Source organism: Amphibalanus amphitrite, unplaced genomic scaffold, assembly GCF_019059575.1.
Source record: "Amphibalanus amphitrite isolate SeventyFive unplaced genomic scaffold, NRLGWU_Aamphi_draft 000193F_arrow, whole genome shotgun sequence".
NCBI classification, from domain to species: Eukaryota; Metazoa; Arthropoda; class Thecostraca; order Balanomorpha; family Balanidae; genus Amphibalanus; species Amphibalanus amphitrite.
The window spans coordinates 604,455-627,007 of NW_024881688.1; the positions used below are offsets into that span (position 1 = coordinate 604,455).

At 56.9% G+C, this 22,553-nt stretch overlaps 2 protein-coding genes across 5 annotated transcripts; one reads left to right on the forward strand and one right to left on the reverse strand.

The window, feature by feature from the left end:
- Nucleotides 1-10,689: 10,689 nt before the first annotated feature.
- On the forward strand, nucleotides 10,690-15,971 carry LOC122384576 (polyunsaturated fatty acid lipoxygenase ALOX8-like). The gene is made up of 8 exons (XM_043372114.1): nucleotides 10,690-11,650; nucleotides 12,069-12,113; nucleotides 12,333-12,455; nucleotides 12,748-12,845; nucleotides 13,164-13,296; nucleotides 13,569-13,664; nucleotides 13,913-14,501; nucleotides 14,760-15,971. The coding sequence occupies exons 1-8, from the start codon at nucleotides 10,817-10,819 to the stop codon at nucleotides 15,206-15,208; spliced, it is 2,367 nt and encodes a 788-aa protein (XP_043228049.1). The 5' UTR covers nucleotides 10,690-10,816; the 3' UTR covers nucleotides 15,209-15,971.
- Nucleotides 15,972-16,076: 105 nt separating this feature from the next.
- On the reverse strand, nucleotides 16,077-22,173 carry LOC122384577 (polyunsaturated fatty acid 5-lipoxygenase-like). 4 transcript variants are annotated; one of them, XM_043372117.1, is made up of 12 exons: nucleotides 22,017-22,159; nucleotides 21,323-21,595; nucleotides 20,828-21,000; nucleotides 20,554-20,758; nucleotides 20,314-20,358; nucleotides 19,947-20,072; nucleotides 19,577-19,674; nucleotides 19,108-19,261; nucleotides 18,711-18,806; nucleotides 18,134-18,441; nucleotides 17,614-17,897; nucleotides 16,077-16,858 (listed from the first exon to the last, which is right to left on the reverse strand). In XM_043372117.1, the coding sequence occupies exons 2-12, from the start codon at nucleotides 21,545-21,547 to the stop codon at nucleotides 16,392-16,394; spliced, it is 2,181 nt and encodes a 726-aa protein (XP_043228052.1). In that variant the 5' UTR covers nucleotides 21,548-21,595; nucleotides 22,017-22,159; the 3' UTR covers nucleotides 16,077-16,391. The 4 variants fall into 4 exon arrangements, with proteins under 4 accessions (XP_043228052.1, XP_043228053.1, XP_043228050.1 ...); XM_043372118.1 differs by having other exon boundaries at nucleotides 20,828-20,997; nucleotides 22,017-22,151; XM_043372115.1 differs by having other exon boundaries at nucleotides 20,554-21,000; nucleotides 22,017-22,173.
- Nucleotides 22,174-22,553: the final 380 nt, after the last annotated feature.

A 22,553-nucleotide genomic window follows, 5' to 3' on the forward strand; every position in this document is an offset into this window, starting at 1 on the left:
ACCGCGGCCTACGCGCGAGCCGTCGGCGGCGATAGTGCCACAGCTGATCTTGTGGGCGCTGCACCAACGCCCCCTCGACTGCTTACGGGCGCTTCACCAGCGCCACACTAGACTGCTGCTGAGTCGGCGTTTGTATTTACTCGCGGTAGATGTCGCGACCTGTAACTATGCGTATGTTCCCACGGCCGCTTATATACTTTCTAATTCATTTACAAATTCATAGTGTCACCATTTATTGTTGTATATTAATTTATTTCATATGTAAATCGAAGAAGTGTTTTTATCTCGCAAACCAGCTTTCTCTTGTATTTCAGGAATGTTTTATATGATCGCCCAACTCGGTGCTCGCTCTCGGCGTCTTCCTCTATTCGGTGACGGCTGTGCATCTCGTGCGTGAAAAGAATACAAATATTCAGCGGCCCGAAGGACATTTAACAGCGAGCACGCGAACGAACTTAAATCGTAGCGACAGACACACCCATCCGCTACAGTGGTGACCCGACGTGTGATAAGTGCGCTATCAGTGACAAAAGGTGAATCGCCGCGCGCCATCATGCCCGACGAGAACGGCCCAACAGACGCGTCCGCGGCCGGAGCCGCCGCCGCTCCACCGCCACCAGCACCAGCGCTGGCCACGGCCAGCCGGCCGGTCGCCTCCCTGCGGCTGCCACCATTCTCCATGGAGGAGACAGAGCTGTGGTTGTCGCAGGTCGAGTGTGCGCTGGGAGTGGCCGGCATCACAGACGACCTGACCCGCTACCAGGTGCTGGTGGTGAACCTCCCCACCGAGGTCGCCATCCAAGTGCGAGATGTAATCACAAGACAATCTGAAAGCATCTGTGGTCAACTTTGGCATGACAACTCATATTGAGCAGCTCTGGTTGCAACTCCCACTGATGGGAAATGACAAGCTTCTGATTGGATGCCTATACCGCAGTCCAACCCTGAGCACACAAGAGAGTTCCACTGAGCTATGTCAACTTTTGCGTACAGCCTGTACTTCAGCCTGTTCCCATATTCTCATATGCGGGGACTTCAACATGCCCCACATTGACTGGGAGAATGTCTTCTCTCCTGCTCCTCCCCTGGATGTTTCACACCAGTTTCTGGAAGTGATAAATGATTGCTTCCTCACTCAGCAAGTCACTCGACCCACTCGCTTCCGTTCAGGTGAGACGCCCCACATCCTGGACCTGATCCTCACCAATGAAGATGGGATGGTAAAGCACCTTTACCATGAATCAGGCCTTGGAAGGAGTGACCATGTCATCCTGCGGTTCGATCTGGCATGCTACACATACCAACATGAGTTCCCCTCTGCTCGTCCCAACTACTTCAAAGGAAACCCAGACAAGTACATCAGGCTGGTCCAGGAGTTGGACTGGGAGTCAGCAGATGCACTCGGTATCGACCAAAAGTATGACTTCATTACCAGTAACCTCACCAGGATTGCTCTGGAATGTTTCCCGAAAAGTAAGAGAAAAGGAAGCCGTAAGAACATCTACATAAATGGGCAGGCTCTGCGCCTAAAAAAGAAGAAAGAGAAGCTATGGAAGATATACTCTCACTCCCAGGATGTGTTGGACTATTGCAGGTACACTCAGTGCAGAAATCAACTGCGTGCGCTGACAAGAAGACTGAGACGTGACTTTGAGGAAAAGCTAGCAACGAACATCAAAGCCAATCCAAAGGCTTTCTGGCGGTATTCCAACACAAGGCTGCGGACCAAGACCAAGATCGATGACCTTTCTGATGACTCAGGGCGGACTGTGAGCGATGACACGGGAAAGGCGCAACTCCTGAATGCTTTTTTCAGTAGTATATTCACTGACGAAGATACGACCGAGATCCCGGAACCGACAACCAACTTCTCAGGTCCTCCAATCGAGTCAATCCGCATAACAGCTGAGGCAGTCCGGAACAAGCTTTCCTCTCTCAAAACGGACAGCACTCCCGGTCCCGATGGTTTGCACCCCAAGCTTCTGCAGTTGGCGTCTCAGCCCCTGGCTGGTCCATTGGCTTCCCTGTTTGAAGCTTCCCTCGACCAAGGAGTCCTTCCAGCCTCATGGAAAACAGCGTCAGTCTTTCCCATACACAAGAAGGGTAACAAGCAGACCCCGGGGAATTACCGGCCCATCAGTCTCACATCAATCCCTTGTAAGGTCATGGAGTCCCTGATCCGCGATGAGCTCATGGACTTTCTGTTCCTCACAAACCAGTTTTCCAGACACCAACACGGATTCCGGCCCAGAAGATCATGCAGTTCACAACTTCTGGAGGTATTGGAGGACTGGTGTAAGATGATCGAGGAAGGTGACTCAGTAGATGTGGTGTACCTGGACTTCCGCAAGGCATTCGACGCTGTTCCACACAACCGACTTCTGAGGAAGCTGCGCAGCTACGGTATCTCTGGCAAACTCCTCCGATGGATCGAAGCATTCCTGTCGGGAAGAAACCAGAAAGTCGTTGTCAATGGAAGCCACTCTGATCTGGTTCCTGTCAAGAGTGGAGTTCCTCAGGGTTCGGTTCTTGGTCCCCTCTTGTTCCTGCTGTACGTCAATGACATCCCATCTGCCGTTAAATGTACATCCAAGATGTTCGCCGACGACACTAAGGTCTACAGCGGCGTATCCAGGCAGAACGGCAAAGATGGCCAGGATGTTGTAACTGAGGCCGTGGGGCTGGCTGTCGCTCGTCCCCGAGCTGTCAGTGACCACCCTACTCGACCAGTGCAACCTGTTGGCGGTGGGCAGAACCAGAGCGGCAGACATGCCCAACTCGTGGCAGCTGGGGTTGGGCTTGGAGGGTTGGCTGTCGCTCAACCCAGAGCTGTCAGTGACCACCCTACTCGACCAACGCAGCCTGCCGATGGAGGACTGAACCAGAGTGACAGAGATGACCATCTCGAGGCAGCTGAGGTTGGAGGGCTGGCTGTCGCTCAACCCAGAGCTGTCAGTGACCACCCTACTCAACCAATGCAGCCTGTTGATGGAAGACAGACCGCTACTCGACCTCAAACCTCCCTACTGGCTGATGGAGCAGCGACTACATCGGGAGCGCTAGCCCTCCAAGCTGATATTGATGCACTTGTGGCATGGTCTGACAAATGGCAGCTCCCGTTCAATGAAGAGAAGTGTAAGGTTCTGCATCTGGGTACAAATAATCCCAAACTCCGATACACGATGCGAGGAGTGTGTCTGGAAGAGACTGAATCTGAACGGGACCTTGGCATTCTGGTAGATTCCTCCCTAAAATTCCGGAGGCAAGCATCCGCAGCCGTGGCAAAGGCCAACCAGATCTTAGCAGTGATCAGGCGGTCGTTCGAATTGATTGATGAGTGTACTCTTCCCCTGCTATACAAGACTCTCGTTCGCCCTCACCTGGAGTACGGCAATGTGGCTTGGGGCCCATTCAATCGAGCTGATCAACTTCTAATCGAACGAGTCCAAAGAAGGGCAACCCGCCTGGTAGCCTCTCTCAGACACCGCCGGTACGAGGAACGACTGGAGGCACTGAAACTGCCATCGCTGTTTTATCGGCGACGCCGAGGAGACATGATCCAGGTGTACCAAATCTTTCATGGAGGGGTTGATCTGGCTCCAGAAGAGTTCTTTACTGCCGCTGCATCCGACCGCACCCGAGGCCATCCATGGAAAATCGCAAAACCCAGAGCTGAGTCAAGACCAAGGAGACAGGCTTTCAGTGCCCGGGTGGTCAATGACTGGAACGGCCTGCCCATGTCAGTTGTTGGCGCCGGCTCTGTTGAGCAGTTCAAATCCGAACTCGACGCCCACTGGGCAAACTTCAGGTACCTGGTACCTGACTGGAGATAGTCAAGTCTCAAAGGATTCGAGCTCGATGAGAACGGTTCCCTACAGGCCAAGTGGCCTTCAAAATTCCGATCAAATTAAGGTAAGGTAAGGTAAGGTAATCAGCAGCCCGTCGCCCTCCTACACGGCCCTCACCACCGCCCTGCGAGACCGTCTGGCCCAGTCACGAGCATCAAGACTGGAGGCGCTCCTCCGCCACCAGCAGCTGGGAGACCAGCGGCCGTCCGAGCTCCTACGCCGCATGCAAGGGGAGCTGGCCATGGCAGGGGTAGCTCCTGCTGACAATGGGCTACTGAGGACGCTGTATAAGCAGCGCCTCCCCCAGTCAGCCCGTGCCGCGCTCTCCCTGCTGCCAGAAGATATCCCGCTTGCTGACCTGGCTAGTGCAGCAGACAGATTTATGGAGGCAAATGCTGCTGCCGCTCCAGCGCCCAGCGTCTGCACGGTTCAGCAGCCCCAGCTCCCTGTGCCCAACCAGTCAGCTCTGGACCAGCTGACAGCATCAGTCGCTGCCCTCACAGCTGCAGTCGGCCAGATGAGAACCGACATGGAGGCCATGCGGCATGACCGGCGGCACCACAGAGGCCGCTCCAACAGCCGTCAATTCAGGACGAGGTCGCCATCAGCCCAGAGATCCCGCCAACAGAGTCAACTCTGCTACTTCCACCAGCGGTTCGGGGCAGCAGCACGTAAGTGTGCAGAGCCATGCTCGTGGACACCAGCCCAGCAGGGAAACGGCCAGGCCTGAAGGGAGCAGCGCCTGATCCCTCGGGCCGGCCACAACTGGCGCGCCTCCTCCATGTGAGCGACGGCTCGCTCACCCTGATGGTCGACACAGGCGCCCAGGTGAGCATCCTGCCACCAGCCAGTGTTCCTGCCAGCTCCAGCCTGGAACCGGCTACAGGACCCAGCCTCAGAGCTGCCAACGGGTCTTCCATCACCACACATGGCCAGGCCAGGATCCAGCTGGAGCTGGGGGGACACAAGTTCCCCTGGACATTCATCGTAGCAGACACCACCACAGCCATCTTGGGGGCCGACTTCCTGCAGCACCACCAGCTGTCCATCGATATGGCAGCTGGCACTCTGCGCCTGCCTTCTGGAGCTGTGGTGGCATCAGCAGCCAGTCAACCAGCCGAGACACCAGCAGGCATCCAGGGCCTTCGCCTGGTCCAACCGCAACTGGAGGACCTCTGGAAAGCCTTCCCAGACATCACCACTCCTCCTGCGGGCCCAGCAAAGGTCCGCCACACTACCCGGCACCACATTCAGACTACAGGGCCGCCACAAGTGTCCAGGCCCCGCAGACTGGCCCAGGACAAGCTGACTGCGGCCAAAGCTGAGGTAGCTAAGCTCCTGGCTGACGGCACCTTCAGACCCTCCAAGTCCAGCTGGGCAGCACCTATTCACATGGAGCCGAAGGACCAGCCTGGTCAGTACCGTCTGTGCGGAGACTACAGACGCCTTAACAAGGTAACAATTCCTGACCGCTATCCTCTTCCTCACCTCCAGGACTTCTCTTCCAACCTCCATGGCTGCACCATCTTCTCCAAGCTGGACCTCAAGCGCGCCTTCCATCAAATTCCTGTCGAACCATCCGATATCCCCAAAACAGCCCTCACTACTCCATTCGGCCTCTATGAAGCACAAATGATGCCGTTCGGTCTCAGGAACGCTGCCCAGACCTGCCAACGCCTGATGGATGAGATATTCCGGGACCTGACTGGCTGCTTTGCCTATGTGGACGATATCCTGGTCGCCAGCGAGACTGCATCTCTCCACCAAGAGCACCTCCACGCAGTCTTCTCACGCCTCTCCCAGTACGGCATCAAGGTCAACAGGTCCAAGTGTCTGCTTGGAGTGGCTGAGCTCGACTTCCTCGGCCACCACGTCTCTGCAGCTGGCATCTCGCCCCGCCCCACCAAAGTCAGGGAGATCACCAACTTCCCCACTCCCCAGACTGAGAAGCAGCTGAGGAAGTACATCGGCATGGTGACCTTCTACCATCGCTTCCTGCGTCGAGCAGCTGACCACCTGCAGCCACTGTACAGCCTGCTCACTCTCAAGTCCACCTCACGACAGGACCGCCCCCTGGTGTGGACGGAGGAGGCCTCCAAGGCCTTCCAGCAGAGCAAGGATGCGGTCTCCTCTGCTGTACTGCTCACCCACCAAGTGCCCAGCGCGCCTATCAGCATCCAGGCGGACGCCTCAGACACAGGCGTGGGAGCTGTCCTGCAGCAGTTCGTGTCCGGTGCCTGGCAGCCGCTCGGCTTCTTCTCCCGCGGCCTGAGGAAGCCAGAGACCAGGTATAGCACCTTCGGCAGGGAGCTGCTGGCCGTCTACCTGGCCATCAAGCACTTCAGGCACGCCGTGGAGGGCCGCCAGCTGGTGATCTTCACCGATCACAAGCCGCTGACGCACGCCATCGCCTCCGCCTCGGACGGCCACTCACCGCGCGAGTCGCGGCAGCTCGACTACATCCTGCAGTTCACCTCTGACGTCAGACACGTCCCCGGCATCGACAACGCCGCAGCGGACGCGCTCTCCCGAGCCACCATCTGCCTGCTGAACAGCCCCAGCCCGCCTGTCGACGACTTCGACGCGCTAGCCGCCTGTCAGCAGGAGGACGAGGAGCTGGTCCGCTTCCGCTCAACTGAGCACGGACTGCAGCTGCGCGACGCTCGCCTCCCCAGCGGCCGCACCCTGGTGGTCGACGAGTCGCAGGCTGCGCCCCGACCGTGGATTCCGGCGCCGCTCCGACGGGCGTACTTCCGGCACGTTCACGAACTGGCACACCCGGGCGTGCGCGCAACAGTCGAGCTCGTCACCCGCCGGTTCGTCTGGCCATCAGTGAAGAAGGACGCCGCCCTCTGGGCCCGCAGCTGCGTCCCGTGCCAGCGAAACAAGATCCACCGGCACACCTCGGCTCCGCCCGCCCCCTTCCCTCCCCCTGCCGACAGGTTTCGTCACGTGCACGCCGACCTGGTCGGACCCCTGCCGCCGTCCGAGGGCTACGCCTACCTCCTGACGGTGGTGGACAGATACAGCCGGTGGCCGGAGGCTATCCCTCTCCGCGGCATCACGGCTCGGGAGGTAGCCCGTGCGCTCATCTCTGGTTGGATCGCTCGGTTCGGTGTTCCGGCAGAAATCACCACTGACCGCGGCAGCCAGTTTGAGTCGGCGCTCTGGGCTGAGCTGTCCGCCCTGCTCGGCTGCTCCCGGCGCCGGACCACGGCGTACCACCCACAGAGCAACGGCATGGTGGAACGCCTACATCGGCAGATCAAGGCCGCGCTGCGCGCCGCCGCTCCCGCCCGCTGGACGGAGGCCCTTCCGGTCGTCCTGCTCGGCATCCGCTCGGCACTCAAGCAGGACATCGGCTGCAGCACAGCGGAGCTCGTGTACGGCACGCCGCTACGCCTGCCGGGCGAGCTGATCGCACCGCCGACCGCGGCGCCGCCCACGCCGGCCTCCTTCGCAGCCAGTCTGCAGCACACCATGGCAGCACTGCGGCCAACGGCGCCCCGTTCAACATCGGTGAGACCGTACGTGCCGAGGGCCCTAACCGACGCCACGCACGTCTTCGTCCGGCACGACGCGGTCAAACCGCCGCTCGCCCCGCCGTACGACGGCCCCTACCGGATCCTAGCGCGCTCGCCAAAGACGGTGACTGTGGACCGCGGCGGCCGACCGGACGTGGTGTCGCTCGATCGGGTGAAGCCGGCCCACCTGGACTACGCCGCGCCGGCCCCGCCCCCGCCTACCGCCGCCCGCCCGCAGCGCACAGCGGCCGCGGCCCGACACTCAGCGCCGGAGCTCTTCGTCGCACCGCCAAGAGGACCGATCAGCCCCGAAACCGGACCTCCAGCTGACGGACCGCCGCAGCCAAATGACGCTACTCCAGCGCCACCCGTGGCCGCATCGCCAGCGCCCGGTCGGCTGGCCCAGCACCGCGGCGCCGTGCCGACCCCGGCTGCCGACCCGATCCCCATTTTACGAACTGCGTCCGGCCGTGCGGTCCGGCCGCCGCATCGGTACCGCCACGTCACGTTCGCTGACGCCAGGTGACGTGTCTAGGGAGGGAGCCATTGTGGGCGCTGCACCAACGCCCCCTCGACTGCTTACGGGCGCTTCACCAGCGCCACACTAGACTGCTGCTGAGTCGGCGTTTGTATTTACTCGCGGTAGATGTCGCGACCTGTAACTATGCGTATGTTCCCACGGCCGCTTATATACTTTCTAATTCATTTACAAATTCATAGTGTCACCATTTATTGTTGTATATTAATTTATTTCATATGTAAATCGAAGAAGTGTTTTTATCTCGCAAACCAGCTTTCTCTTGTATTTCAGGAATGTTTTATATGATCGCCCAACTCGGTGCTCGCTCTCGGCGTCTTCCTCTATTCGGTGACGGCTGTGCATCTCGTGCGTGAAAAGAATACAAATATTCAGCGGCCCGAAGGACATTTAACAGCGAGCACGCGAACGAACTTAAATCGTAGCGACAGACACACCCATCCGCTACAATCTGCTGCTCGCTGATTGGACGGATGCCGGATGTGGGCGTGTCAGAAGCGTGGGAACCGTGGGAACAATGCGGGAAACGGGAAGACGCGGACTGATGTCCCGCGGTGGGCGGCTGCGTTTTACGTGAGTTGGTGAGAAAAGTGGCTATTGTTGGTTGTGGTTATCGAGACGGTGATGGCTGTTTTTATGGGGGCCGGGAGGAGCACTATGGGTACGTGGAGCTTTCGTTGACGAAACTGAACGGAGAGACCGTATCAAAACCGCGGCGATACGGGACGGAGGTGAGGGACATTTCGGCTGAACTGACTCTGAGGACTGAATGGTGAGTACAGAAAACAATATTTTCAGCTTCTGCTTTTATGCTGACATAGGCCTAAGCGCCTCAAGCCTGCGATCAACTCAGGTGTCTGAATATGTGGTCATATTTCTGAAGTCTGTGCCGGACGGCCGGCGCCTTTCGCAGACTCGGCAAACTCTGAAATGTTTACAAATGTTAAATCAGTTTGGCTGTTAATAAATTCCATCGGCAAGGAAGAACAGTTTGGCGTGCAGTGTTTCTGAGATTCGTGATTCGGACTCGCGAGCATAGGACATTGATGAGAACGGTGGGTTAGAATTAGAAGGCAGGTATCCCAGGTTCATTATCTCGGCAGAAGTCCGCTGTTATCTAAATCCTGATTGATGGGTGTTCCTCCCTCCTCCCTTTAGCGGCTCCCGACCCGACCCACCCGACCTCATCACGCTCTGTGCCGCTCCCCGGGACGTCTCCGAGCCACCACTCTAATGTGGGAACTGGGGAGGCCAAGGGACACGGCCGGGTCACCTGTCTGGTCTGAGCGGGGACAGCGTGGAGACGGGTCAGGGCGGAGACGGGATGGGTGATGGAGCGGTCGGATTAATGTCTCTGCGCGCCGCGGTGCGCTGAGCCGGGCCAGGTCGGGCGGCTCGATATTTAGAGGAAGGGGCGCCGAAAGCCCCCTTCTCCCCGTTAGGCGCAGGTTAAATGCCGGAGCGCCTAGCCGCGTCTCGGCCGGACCACCCTGGGTCGCTATGGAATAGAGGCGTGGGGGAGAGGCTTGAATCGGACGAAGGGAGGGTGGAGACGCCCGAGAGGGAGCACCAGCCCCGGCCGCCAGTGTCAATTCCTGCTTCAACGGCGGCTAGCCGCCAAATGACGACGGTCCAGCATTCAGCTCAGATGGACTAACTATAGGCCCAGCTCTGACTGACTAAGTCCAGCTCTGTTGGACCAGCTCTGGTGGCCTTTGGTCCAGCTCTGAATAGCCAGAGCTGCGTGGCCCAGACGAAATGATATGTCAGTGGACCGTTAAGCCGCGATTCCTAACAGACGTTAGTAGAGGCGGTATGGTGAGAAAACGAGCGAAAACGGCCATATGATAACTCTGTGTTTTCTTGTTCCGCGCCTTACCTTATGACCAGTGACCGTTTGCGGTGCCTTTTTTATACCGCAGCGGGGGGACATAGGTCGGCCGGGCGGGTCGGGGCGACTCGGCCGGTCGGGCTGGGGTGGGCCGGCCGGTCGGGCCGGAGATGGGTCGGTTGGTCGGGCCGTCGGGGATGGGTCGGTCAGTCGGGTCGCCTTGTCGCGGTGAGTCGGCCGGTCGGGCGGGCCTATGCCCCCGGGCTGAGTCCGACCGTGGCGCCACCCCAGACCCCTGCCATTCGCCGTCCGATCCTCGCTCAACTGTTTGGCGCGCGCGCCGCGCAGTTTGGTTTGAGGAGGCGTAGCGTGCGGTGTGTGTTTCCCAGTGGGCAGCGGACGCTGAGGCGCGACAGTTTTTACCGGTGGACCGACTGACAGGCGGCGTCTGCAGCAGCGGACTGTCCGACGTCGCGGTTTAAAATAAGGTTCGTCTGAGTCTGAGCGTGACTGTCACAATGTTATTGAGCATGTTGTTTCTCACTTTTTCTATTAAGATATGTATAGGTAATAGGTGCAGGTATGCATGGATATCTGTTTATGATTTATGATAAGCGTTTTATTAAACGAGTCGTTTGTTAGTTCCCTCCGGTTCCCTTTTTCATACAGAGCTTGCTTCTTTGGTTTCAGATTGAACGCTTGGAAATCGCCATATAATCATTTTAATTTATCGTCTGTCCGCGGCTGGAGGATGCCGGTCTCGGCGGGTGCCGGGGTCTCCGGCGGGGACGATCCGGGGCTGATGGGGGCGCTCGCCGTCCCGGCGCCCGCGGGCCCGCTGGTGGCCGAGCCGGCCGGCGCGGCGGCCGGCGCCGCCCGGCCGGCCGCCGGCGCCGGGGGTCTGCGGGCGCGGTTCGACAGCGGCGCCGCCACCATCAGCAGCTGCGGCTCGCCCCCGGCGCGACTCTGCGCCGGCCGTCTGTCCTGCTCCGCCGGGGCCGACGGCGAGGACAGCGACCCGGCCGACGACGGCACGGCCCGGTTCAGGGTGTCGGTGACGCTGGCGCGGCGGGAGATGGCCGGCGAGAAGGTCCAGCTGCGACTGCAGCTGGAGGACTACGATAACGTCCTCACCCGGCCCGTGCTGGTGCCGATCGGCAGGGGCCTCGTGCAAAATGTGTTCGTCCTCGTGCACGACCAGACGGAGATACCGCTCGGAGAGGTCGGCGTTATCAACTTGGCGTGGAAACTAGTCAGAGACGGCCCCGGAGTCGATCCGGGGCGGGAGCCGGATCCGCAGCCGGAGCGAGAACCGGAGCGAGAACCGGAGCTGCAGCCGGAGATGGAGGCGGATCAGGAGCAGGAGCAGGAGCCGGAGCCGGAGGCGATGGATTATAATGAGCTTGGGAATGAAGCCAACGATGACCAGAACGCAGCCGAGGCCGATATGCCGGAGCCGGGCCGGGACCGTCACCGCAGCTCGAGCGGCAGTGGCGCCGAGCAGCCGGCCTGGCGGGTGCCTCTGATGGGTGCTCTGGGCGCGCACCACCAGCGGCTGTACCGGGGCGGCGACCCGGAGCGGCGCCGCGCGCCGCCGCCGCCGGCCGAGCGCCGGGAGCGCCGCCGCCGCCGGCTGGAGATGGTGCGCTGGTCGGGCCGGCCGCTGGCCGTGTATGTGATCGAGGTGCTGGTGTACGACCGCCGGCTGCGCGGCGCCCAGCGGCCGCCCACGCGGTTCCCGGTGGACCGGTGGCTGCGCGGCCCGGTGTACCGGCTCAGTCCGCTCGACTGCAGCCTCCCGCAGGAGGTGGAGGACCCCTCCCAGGTGACTCTCCGGCAGGCCGAGCTGCTCTACAAGGCAGACACGTACGGCTACCGGCCGCTGCGCTTCGACGGAGCGCCGATCGAGGTACGGAGAACGGAGGGAAAGAGTGCGGCGGGCATTTAATTTTGTCAGCATGTAATTCGACTCTGCTCGTTCTCATTTCTTATTGTAGAAGAGTGGAAGCTACGTGTAGAATGGTTTCGGCCGTTCTAAAAATATTCAACGTAATTTATTTGCGAGAGCTCTTTTGTCACCTTTTTATATAGCTATAAAGGTTTACGTCAACCCCTTGCATAATGCACGCAATCATGTGAGTACACTCAGCCTCTGAAGTTGGCTGCGGCCGTCCTCCGTAAGCGTGTTGTGCGGTGCAGCCTACCCTCCCAGGCTGCTATCCGGCACAGTATCCTCCCTCGCACATACAGACGGCGCTCTAACGTCTAGCGAAGTCTCCGCCACTGTGCTGTAGATCGCTGGTGCTGAATTTTGGTGACTTTTTCAGGTGCCTGACATTCCAGACGAGGAAAAATTCTACAACATGCACGAGGTGAGGATAACCGCATATAAACGTTTATCCAGTTCACACGTAGCATTTTATTTTTGTCTTATGCATGGATTGCCTGTTATTTGGTTATTGATATTAGCATACATTTTAGGTCCGGTTCGGTAGGTTCTTTGCTGTGTCCGTGTGTGGAGTCGTTTGTGTTATGGCCTATGTATAAGGAGAACAGCAGCTAACAGAGCCGCCGTCTGCGCCCTCCCGCAGGCGTTCCACACGGCCCGGGAGGGCGTGGTGGAGATGTGGTCCGACTTCGCCGACTCGGAGGACAAGTGGACCTGCTTCTCCGAGATGGAGCGCACCTTCCGACCGTCCGCCCTCGAGACCAACGTAAGTGTATAGTTGACGTGACGGGATAACTCCGGCGGGCGGCAGATAAGGATAAGATCACTGCATTTACCGTATTGAGTGACCGTATTGAGCTGGAATGCTAAAATGTTAGTTCAAGTTCAATTATGTTCAAGAGCTAAAATGTTAGTTAATGTTAGTTCAATATCAACAACTCAGTTTTGATACTTCATAAGACTCTGAAGTAAGTTCCCACACACTGTAGGTACTGGGCAGTGGGCGCTGACAGCGGCCCAGTTCCGGTAACCCATCCTGTGCTGTTCCCTTCATGCAGATAGCGAATGTGTGGGCCACAGACGAGTGGTTCGGCAACCAGCGGCTCGCCGGGCCGGACAGCTTCCTCATCACGCTGTGCACAAAGATTCCAGAGAAGTAAGACAACTGGTGGGACTGAGTGGGGAAGTGAAAGGCGCTTATCGCATTTCTCCAATTCGAAGAATGACTAATGAAAAAGACAAGTAATGCTTCCTATTTGTCACCTCTATGATCTCGATGTTGAACAGTGCGATATATAGGTGCTTATCTCTCACCGGTAGAAAAATATTTGACTGCCCATATATCATTATCTCCCGCACTTGACGGAAATTATCATAAACGGTTTTTCCCACATCAATTTACACCAGTGCCGTGATCTAGTGACCGCCCACCGTCTTCTAGTATTATAATGGCTGTAACCGATCGTCCTTTCAGACTGGGTGTGGATGACGCCATGCTCCGTCCGTTCCTGTGCGGTCTGACACTGAACGAGGCCCTCCAGAGGCGCCGGCTCTTCATCGTCGATCTGGAGATTCTCGACGGACTGCAGGCCATTCCGGGGAGCGAGGTAAGGGCAGCTTTGTGACCTTGTGCTGCGAACGTGTGCTCTGAGAACGACCTAAGTTAGCGGGCATCACTGAGAATGTGCAATGGTCGATTTACATTGCTGCTTTCTTTGGACTGCAGTGTTAGCATCTATCCAATTCTTTGAGTGCCTATAATTTCGTCCACTTTAAATCGGTTCCCGAGGTTCTGAATATGCGCCTGTGGAATATCAATGAAAGATATGTGCTCTTACGTCTGCTGATGTGCTGACTCGACATGTCCGTCCTGCTGCAGATATGCGCTCCGGTGGCCCTGTTCTTCCTGAACGGCTCTGAAGATCTGGTGCCAGTGGCCATCCAACTCCACCAGAACAAGGGACCAGACAACCCGGTCAGTAGCGTGGCAGCTAGGCTGGATGTCTGCCGTTGTTGGCAGCGGGATTTCCGAGATATTTTATTATTTTATTTTTGATCAATTTTGATTCCATTTAGGGTGGACGGTAATGTTGGAAACCCAGCTTCCTGTTCTTGACGTTTCAAGCCTTTGGTTTCATGTCTTACAAATGACTCAAATCTAAGCTATAAGCGTGTCCGATTTCAGCATCATCCGCTGACCGAAGCTCTCCCTTCCTTTACTAGGTGTTTTTGCCGAGCGACGACGTGTGCCTGTGGGTGACGGCCAAGATGTTCTACAACTGCTCGGAGGCGCAGCACCACCACCTGTGGCTGCTGGCGGTGCCGCTGCTGCTGCTCGAGTCGCTCACCGTCGCCGTGCACCGGGCCCTCTCTCCCTCCCATCCCGTGTTCCGGCTGCTCGCCCCCTACCTGCACCGGCGGCTGGAGGGGGCCAACCTGGCGCGCCGCCACCTGCTCACGGCCGCCGGCTGGCTGGACCGCTGCGGCCAGCTCACCCCCGACAGCCGGCGACAGCTCATCGCCCGCATCCTGGAGCGCTGGCGTCTGGACCGGGACGGGGTGGTGCCGCGCCAGGTGGCGGCCCGCGGCGTGGCCGAGCCGTCCGTGCTGCCCCACTACCCGTACCGGGACGACGCCACCGCCCTGCACGCCGCCATTGAGCGCTACGTGCGCACCTCGCTGCGGGCGGTGTACGACGACGAGCGCCGACTGGACGGTGACTGGGAGCTGTTCCAGTGGCGGAGGGAGCTGGGAAACACGGAGCAGGCCGGCGGCTGCCGGATCAACGGCGTGCGCGGAGACTGCATAGTAGGTCAGTGGGGAGAAGTGGTAGTCGATGGTAGAAGGCTCTCTTAGTGGTGGCCAGCTAGAGTAGCAGGCCTGCAGAGCATTCGGTATCTGATATGGTATAAGGAGGGTATATATCGAAATATTGGCTGCAATAGGTTATAATCTTTTGATATTACGTGTTTCGGCGCTTGTGTTATTAGCTTCAAACAATTCTCAGAAGATTGGGTCAATGTCGGCGTCCCAGCGTTCTAACTTTGACCGTTTCCGTTCCACTCCGCAGGGTTCTACCGGCTGGACGAGGTGGTGGATGTGGTCACAGCCATCATCTCCACCTGCTCCGTGGGTCACGCCGCCGCCAGCCGGTCGGCGTTCGCTCAGTACAGCCTGCCTGCCAACTACCCTCTGCGTCTGCTGGGCCGTCCGCCGCGCTCCAAGGAGCTCCTCCCGGACATGCTGTCCGTCATGGTATCCCTGGTGTCTGGGCCTCGCGCCGCGAGAGAGACGGCCGCCCTGGCGCGCCTGCTGACCAGCATGTCGCCGAACGTGGTGCGAGAGTACTCCTCGCGGCACCTGTGGCTGCCGGCGGCCGTGGAGGCCGAGGAAGAGATGTGGGAGGAGATGAAGAGAGTGGCGGAGGAGGGGGACAAGAGGAACGCCGAGGCCAGGTTCCCGTACCGGAGTCTGACGGCCAGCTGCGACGAGATCATGTACGAGGGGATGTGGTCCTAGATGACTAACCCCTGGTGAACGACAGGCTGCCGCAGGCTGTGACAGCTACGAAGGAGCTATTGAAAGAGCTTCGAAGAGCGGAGAGCTACGAAGGTCGCTAGTGCTGGAGGATCTGAGTGGACGTGGACTCTCTGTGTCTGCGTGAGGAGGGAGGGGGCTTCAACGAACGCTGAAGGACTAGCGGAGAAGTCCAGGAGCGCCAGTTCTTGATGGAGGACTGTGACCATGACCCACGCTATATGCCGCGACCGGTGAGATACTCAGGGAAGTGTTGTTAGAAGATGAATATGGAGAAATGGATTAACCAAGATCTCGTTTGCATACGGGTTAAGTGTCGACTTCGTGAGCGCTCAATCAGTGCTGCTCATCAGAGTATGACTCTGCTCAGAATATTCGAACGGTGTGGCTAGCCTTGATCGGCGCCAGGAAGGTGGTTTCACGTTTTATGGACTCTGCCCAAGCTGAATATCACTGGGTGAGTGGTGATTTTGTACGCGTTTCATCAGCCGACGTCTTTCTAGCTGATTAAGAGGACGTTTTTCCTCTGCCAGCTACCGATCTGCCAAATGACGATGCCAATACGCTTTCTGTGGGGTGAATTTAGTACGCAACAATAGTTGAGGGTTTTTACGATTGATGTGTCCATACCTGCCTCGCACTGCATCATTCACCTGAAACTGGACTGCATATCGTCTTTACCATTGCAACTGCAGCATTAGTGTTTTGGACTTGCTCGCGAAATCATGAATACATCGGACACCAGAGCTTTCAGAACGTTTGTCGCTGGTGAGTCTGAACGGTCACGAGCCGTCTGTATGCGAAGCGGATAATTTCTGTCCGTCAAACCCAAAGCAATACAAATCTGAAATGGCTGGCTGAGGGATGTATCGAAGAGAGTATCGACGGCGATCTCAATAAAAGCATGATGAGCGCGCATAGGGGTCACGTCAGCGCCTCCATACCATCGTCACGACACCGGTACCCCTTTCAGCCATGATGTAGTTCACGATGAGTCATTGGACCAGGAATCGCCGTAACATGAGCGCTGGGTGTTCCGTTTTGGTCTGCTTTCTCACAGCCACTCCACATCACAGCTCACAGACCTCTCAGACCTGTCTTCACACCAGACTTATCCACAGCACCTGTCGCGCCCTCTCGGCTGTTCCGGTGTTCGGAGGCCGTCTCAGTAGTCGGCCTTTTTGGAGATGACAGCCCTGGGCACACAGTTGGGCAGCGACAGTCGCGGGTCCAGCCACTGGTACGGGAACGGTACGGCGGCGTTCCTGCGGGCGATCTTCCGCGAGAGTTCCTCCAGCTCCTTCCGTAGCCGGGCGGCCGCCTCGGTGCTGGCGGGGTCCAGCAGCCAGCGGTGGCGCGGGTCGGCCAGCCGCGGCGCGCGCGGGCTGCTGAACAGCTTCCACAGCAGCATGATGAACCAGGTGTGGCAGCGGCCGGGCAGTCGCTCCAGCAGGTCGGCCGTGCTGGGCGTCTGCTCCTTGGAGCGCGGCGGCAGGCCGTGCAGCACCAGCGGGTAGCCGGGCACGAAGCCGGCCTCCTCGTACAGGCCGAGCGTGGCCGCCGCGTGGCCGACGGTCACTGTCGAGATGAAGGCGGTGGCCGTCTCCACCACGTGATCCAGCGTGGTGAACCCTGCCGACCGGACCGGACGGGTCTCAGCGGGGGTGCAAGAGTTGGTCGGGAGTCGTGAGGTGTGCAGCTCGTGTGCGTTTTTCGTTGTAAAGGTATGATTTGTGCACGAATAATAAAAACGTCACCGAAAAAAAAAAACTATGGTTCACACTATTAAATTGCCTTGAGCCTGATTTGCTTCTGATTTCATTCAATAGGTGACATTTTTATTTAAAAACCTTAGCGACGATAACGACATTATGGTTACAGCACTCCCGCTAGATGGCAGGAGTAGAAACGCCTGAGGTTATGCTGTGCCGGCCGACTGTTACACCGAACGGGGGGAGGCGGGGGTCGCGAGCGTGCAGTGTGTGCACGGTTTCCGATATCAGACTTCAGAGGCAATGTTAATGAAAGAAATGGACCGGTACCCGACACGGTTACTAGCCGAGCTATTACAGAACAGGGAAGCAGTTTTGAAAAAGCTTCTAGCGGCCATCGACATTTGACGATATTATAGTTACATCGTTCCCGCTAGATGGCAGTAGTAAAAACGCCTGAAGTTACGCTGTGCCGCACGACTCTTACACCGAACGGAGCATCGCTCGGCGGAACGGGGGCACAGTGCTGCTGCAATCAAACCACTGCAATCATATGCAGATTACGGAATTATCCATGAAAGATCTCACTTCTTGTTAGCCATGCTGTTCTGTCTACTTGTCAGCGACTGTGTACCCGTGTTCGTTGCCCTGGTCCCGCCCCGTTTACCCCGTTACCTGCCACCATGTCTCCCGGCACGCCGCGCAGGCCGAGTCCTCCCTTCTGGGCGGGCCGGACCAGCTCCCTCCTCCACTGGAGCAGCTCCCAGTCGCCGGCCACCCGCGTCTCGTCCGTGTAGTACGGCTCCAGACAGGCGCGCACGTAGCGCTCAATGGCGGCGTGCAGGGCGGTGGCGTCGTCCCGGTACGGGTAGTGGGGCAGCACGGACGGCTCGGACACCCCGCGGGACGCCACCTGGCGCGGCACCACCCCGTCACGGTCCAGACGCCAGCTGGCCTTCCTAGAACGGTAAATACGGACGAGTAAATTCTCAAGGCGTAGAAGTAAAAATTTTGTGACCGTCGAACGATAAACCCCACGGGCTTTACATGGTTAACAAACTACATTCTTGCTCAACACGTCTTGCAAAGTAAAGCGTCAATTTATAGACGGCTGACTATTAGAGATCCCACAGACAGCATCATGGCACCAGGAAATAGTGATTGCTCCTATCCGGCTCTGTTCAGCCCAACTCACCCTCGTCTCATGAGCTCCTGGACTCCGGCGCCCTTCAGCATCATGAACTCGTACATCCACATGCCGGGCTCGAGCAGCTCCTCCACCGTGACGGCGTTGGTGATCATCAGGTGTCGGAAGTGGGGCGCCAGCAGCTGGTGCAGCGGGTGCGAGGGGGAGAGGTTCCGCTGGGTGCACACGGCGACTCCCTCCATCAGTAGCCGGCCCAGACCCATGTGGGTGAGCACGGTGTGGTGCTGCGCCTCCGAGCAGTTGAAGTACATCTTGGCCAGCAGCCACAGGTTGGCAGGGTCGCTCGGCAGGAACACCTGTCAAACACGGAGCGGGGTGGGAGCGTGACCAAAGGACCCAACAAAATCAGACGGAATAATTAGCGGAATAGCAAACTGCTAATGTAGCTAATGTAGACAATTAGCGTAATAACAAGAAGCCAGGAAGACATCGCAAACATTTACACTGACGTCGAATAAACATTCCTCCTTTTTTCTTTCGATAACAAGAACATTTTCCATTATGAGAAATACAGGCCCACGTAAATATTCGAATTTAAACGGCGCGTTTTCGACCCAGCACTCACGGGGTTCCGTTTCCCAGAGTACTGGTAGAGCTGAATGGCGATCGGCAGCAGCACGTTATGCTTGTTCAGGTAGAACAAAGCGATTGGGGCGCACAGCTGAAACGGTCATACCAGGCTCCGTTAATGCTTAAACGTCTTACTTAAACGTGTGAAATGTAGAGCAATGAGCTTTATCGTACTAATAATCGCATTCTCGTATGCGTATTTTGGCAGATGGATGCGAAGAGGAGGCATGCTTCTCGCAACGGTCATTGAAGCTTCATAGTTAGGTGAACATAAAGCAATAAGTTTACGTTCTAAATTCACATGCTCCGTTTATTGTGTCTTTAGGTCGGCAATGATACCTCACTCCAATTATTTCAACGACATTCCCCCCACGCGACAAGCTGCTATTTACCTGTTTGAGATAGTCGGTGGGCCGGACTCGCTCCTCGGGCAGAATTCCCTCCAGAATGTGCAGGTCCACGATGAAGATTTTGTTGGCGGTGAGCGCCTCGCCCAGGGTGAGGCCTTCAAGGAACGGGTTCACCATGCTCGCCGAGACGCCGAAACTGAAACACATGCGGTAATTCGTATATGCTTGATGAGCCATTCACGGGTATTATACGATACGTTTCACCATAAGAGTTGTCCGTTTTACTCATAGTAATGCGTAAACACTTTCGATGATTAAATATCTAGCGTACTTCACACCATTTATTTTTTTTAATTCTCAGCTTTTATGTTTAACGGCTTCCCATTAGATAAAAAGCTCATATTAAATCAAAATAACTAAAGCAAAAACATATTTGATTCTTCATGATTCTTCGAAATATAAGTGAAGGAAGATGAGCTAAAAAAAAAAAATCGCAGTCCTAACTCCTCACTTTCTCGGAATGGTGGTGCAGAGGGTGATGAGCTTGGCGTTGACTCCCTGCACCCGCTGCAAACCGAACCATATATCCGTGGTCCAGTGCAGCGCCGCCTGGTCAAACAGGACACCGCAGTCAGAGCAGAGACTCAGACACGACCCCCTGCACCAGCAGTAAACTGAACCATATATCCGTGGCCCAATGGAGGGCCGCCTGGTCAAACAGGACACCGCAGTCAGATCAGGACTCGACGCTCTGAAATACGCTTCAGAGAGAACGTAGGTCTAAGAAACTCTAAGAAGGTGTGGTTAACATAACTTGGTGTTCGTTTGATAAGCCGACAAAGCAGGCAGTTTTTATCAACTTATTTGTCGTTAGTACTTACGGCTGGCAGTCCAAGAGTGTTGGCGCAGGCCTTCTGCAGTTCGAGGAAACTGGACCACTTCTCGTGTGTGCAGAATGTCGGGCTTTGTAGTACCATCATCTCGTTGATTTCATCCGTCAGCTCATCCTGGAAGGCAGCAATAGGAGTGCCGGTTAGCACATAGTAAGACGAGCTAATACAAGTCAAATATTGACGAATTCAGCTTCAGCAGATATACTGCACTGAAGTATTTGTCATTTTAATAACGGCCATTACATGATCGAAACTCGAACTTCATAGCCTTGGCCAAACGTTGAAGTACAGTTGCAGTGGCAGTGCAACGCATTCATGGAGTGCAAGATTTATTAGTAAAGTGCGGAATACGTACTAGTTCAATGAAAGAGGGACACTCTTCGAACGGCAGATCATCATCCTGAAACAGAACCAAATAGTTGGGTCATCGTTCTTTTCTTGGAGGAGACAGCTTCTCACGACCAGGAAATGTCCGTATATTCACTTCTTTCGAAACGGTCACTAAGCGGAATCATTTAACTTAGCATATAAAGCGGTCATTATCACTGTGTATACCGGATACCATTTCTGAACACCTAAATCTCGCAGGACGCACCTCATAATAGAGCTGCACGGGCCCCTCCTTGAAGATCTGGGCGTACTCGTAGAGTGCCCGCCGGTCGACCAGTTCCCTGGCGCGCTGGGTGACCATCTCCCTGTCCATCACGTCCTGCGGCAGGCGGCAGTCGAACTCGTCCAGCCGCATCTGGAAGCCGGCCTCCAGCCAGCGGTGCACGGGGAACACGTGTCGCCGCCGCAGCCGGCGGTCGGTCACCCCCACGGCGTCCACCAGCCAGGCGTCGCCGTCCTGCCGGCCGCGGCGCCGCAGCAGAAGGGTGGCGATCGCCCCCAGACCGCTCACGTGAGGCAGGATGTAGAAGTCGACGCTGCCCGGCCGGGTGCTGGACAGGTAGGGCAGGCTGAAGAACGGGCTGTCCCGGCCGGCGGCGTCCCGGAACTGGGCGAACACGTGCGACTCGCTGGCACCGCCCGACCAGGCCTTCTGTAGGGAAACAAACGGGGAATGTTGAATATTTATTGGCGAAATTTGTTTCTTGCCGGCAAACTATTCGAAACTTTTCTTCTAAATCCGTTGTCCGCAATATGCTTTTAATCACTTCCTTTAACGCATCTTGTTCAAATTCTAGGTTTTAGTGCATTCAGGCTTTAAATTGCAGAATCATACATAATACGTCAACGCTTAGCTTTAGATTTAACACCTAAATTCTCAACTCATAATCACGATTTTAACTCGTTTGGCATAAAATGCAATCCTTATCAACACCTGTATTTTTATCGTGCCGCTTGTGTCAATTTGTGCCCACCTGCCGGTCTCCTGTGTGGACGGTGACGACGAACCGATCAGAGGGTCGGACCGCGTCCTGCAGGTCACACTCGCCCTCGGGGAACATCGCGGACGCCGCCCCGGGCTGTGAGGGAGCCACCCCGGGCTGTGAGGGCGGCGCTGCGGGCTGGGCAGACGGCGCTGCGGGCTGGGCAGACGGCGCTGCGGGCTGCGCGCCTAGCTGCGACGACGGCACGGGGGCCATGGCTGCTGGCAGGTGCAGTGGTGACCGTGTCCGTGGCTGCTGATACCTCTGCCAGAGGGAGAGCCGAGAGGGGAAATATATGGTTAGGCTGTTCAGTGTTCAGTATTCGATTGCATCATGCATTGTCAGGGGACAAGGACCATATCTGATATCCATGAAGTATTTGCAGTTTTATCTCTTTTCCTTTCGTTACTAACGAAGTGTTTGTCTGATTTTCAAAACAACCTGCGGTATCTCTATTACAAAGCTACCAGGAAAGGTGAAATACCACCCGTCGGTATAAGAGCAGGGAAAAAATGTAGCGGGAGTCCCGCTGCCACGAACACTTATTGCTTTTCTAATAAACTTCGAATCTAAAAGATAAAAAAGAAGGCACAAAAGTGTTAAGTTGGCTACAAATGCCGTATCGTTTTGTCATGACCCTCCATCTATGCTCCAGCATGAAATGTAGTCCACCACAATTTCTTACCTGGTGGTTGACTGCTCGCCTATCCAGGAATCCTCGGGGGCCCTCCCGTTCCCTACACAGCCGAAGCACACCACCCCTTCACCGGGCCCCCACCCCCGTGACCCCGTGACCCGACTGACCCGACCCGACCGGCGCAGCGGCCTCCTCGACCCCGAGCGGTCGCCGCGGCCGGGGTCAGAGGTCGGGGCTCAGCCAATCACGTGGCGCCGCGTCGTCCCGCCCAGTCACGGGGCCAGGCCCCAGCTCTGTGATTGGTGCTCTAACACGCGCCTGAACCGGGGCGTAGAGGTGAAATTTGAGGGTGCATTGAAAGTTGACGGTATTCAATGCGAACGAAACAAACGAACTTTTCCCTTGCAGAGACGGCGGAATGCGGATGGGGGACGGAGGGGTGGGGGGCGGTACCACCGGGATGTTATGTCCCATTTGTAATTCGTCGGACACTACGTTAGTGCCTGTGCTGCCATAAAGGAAAATTGTTGCAGGCATGGCTATAGGTGCTTTGGTTGTCATTAGTCCGCGTTGTCATCTAATTCT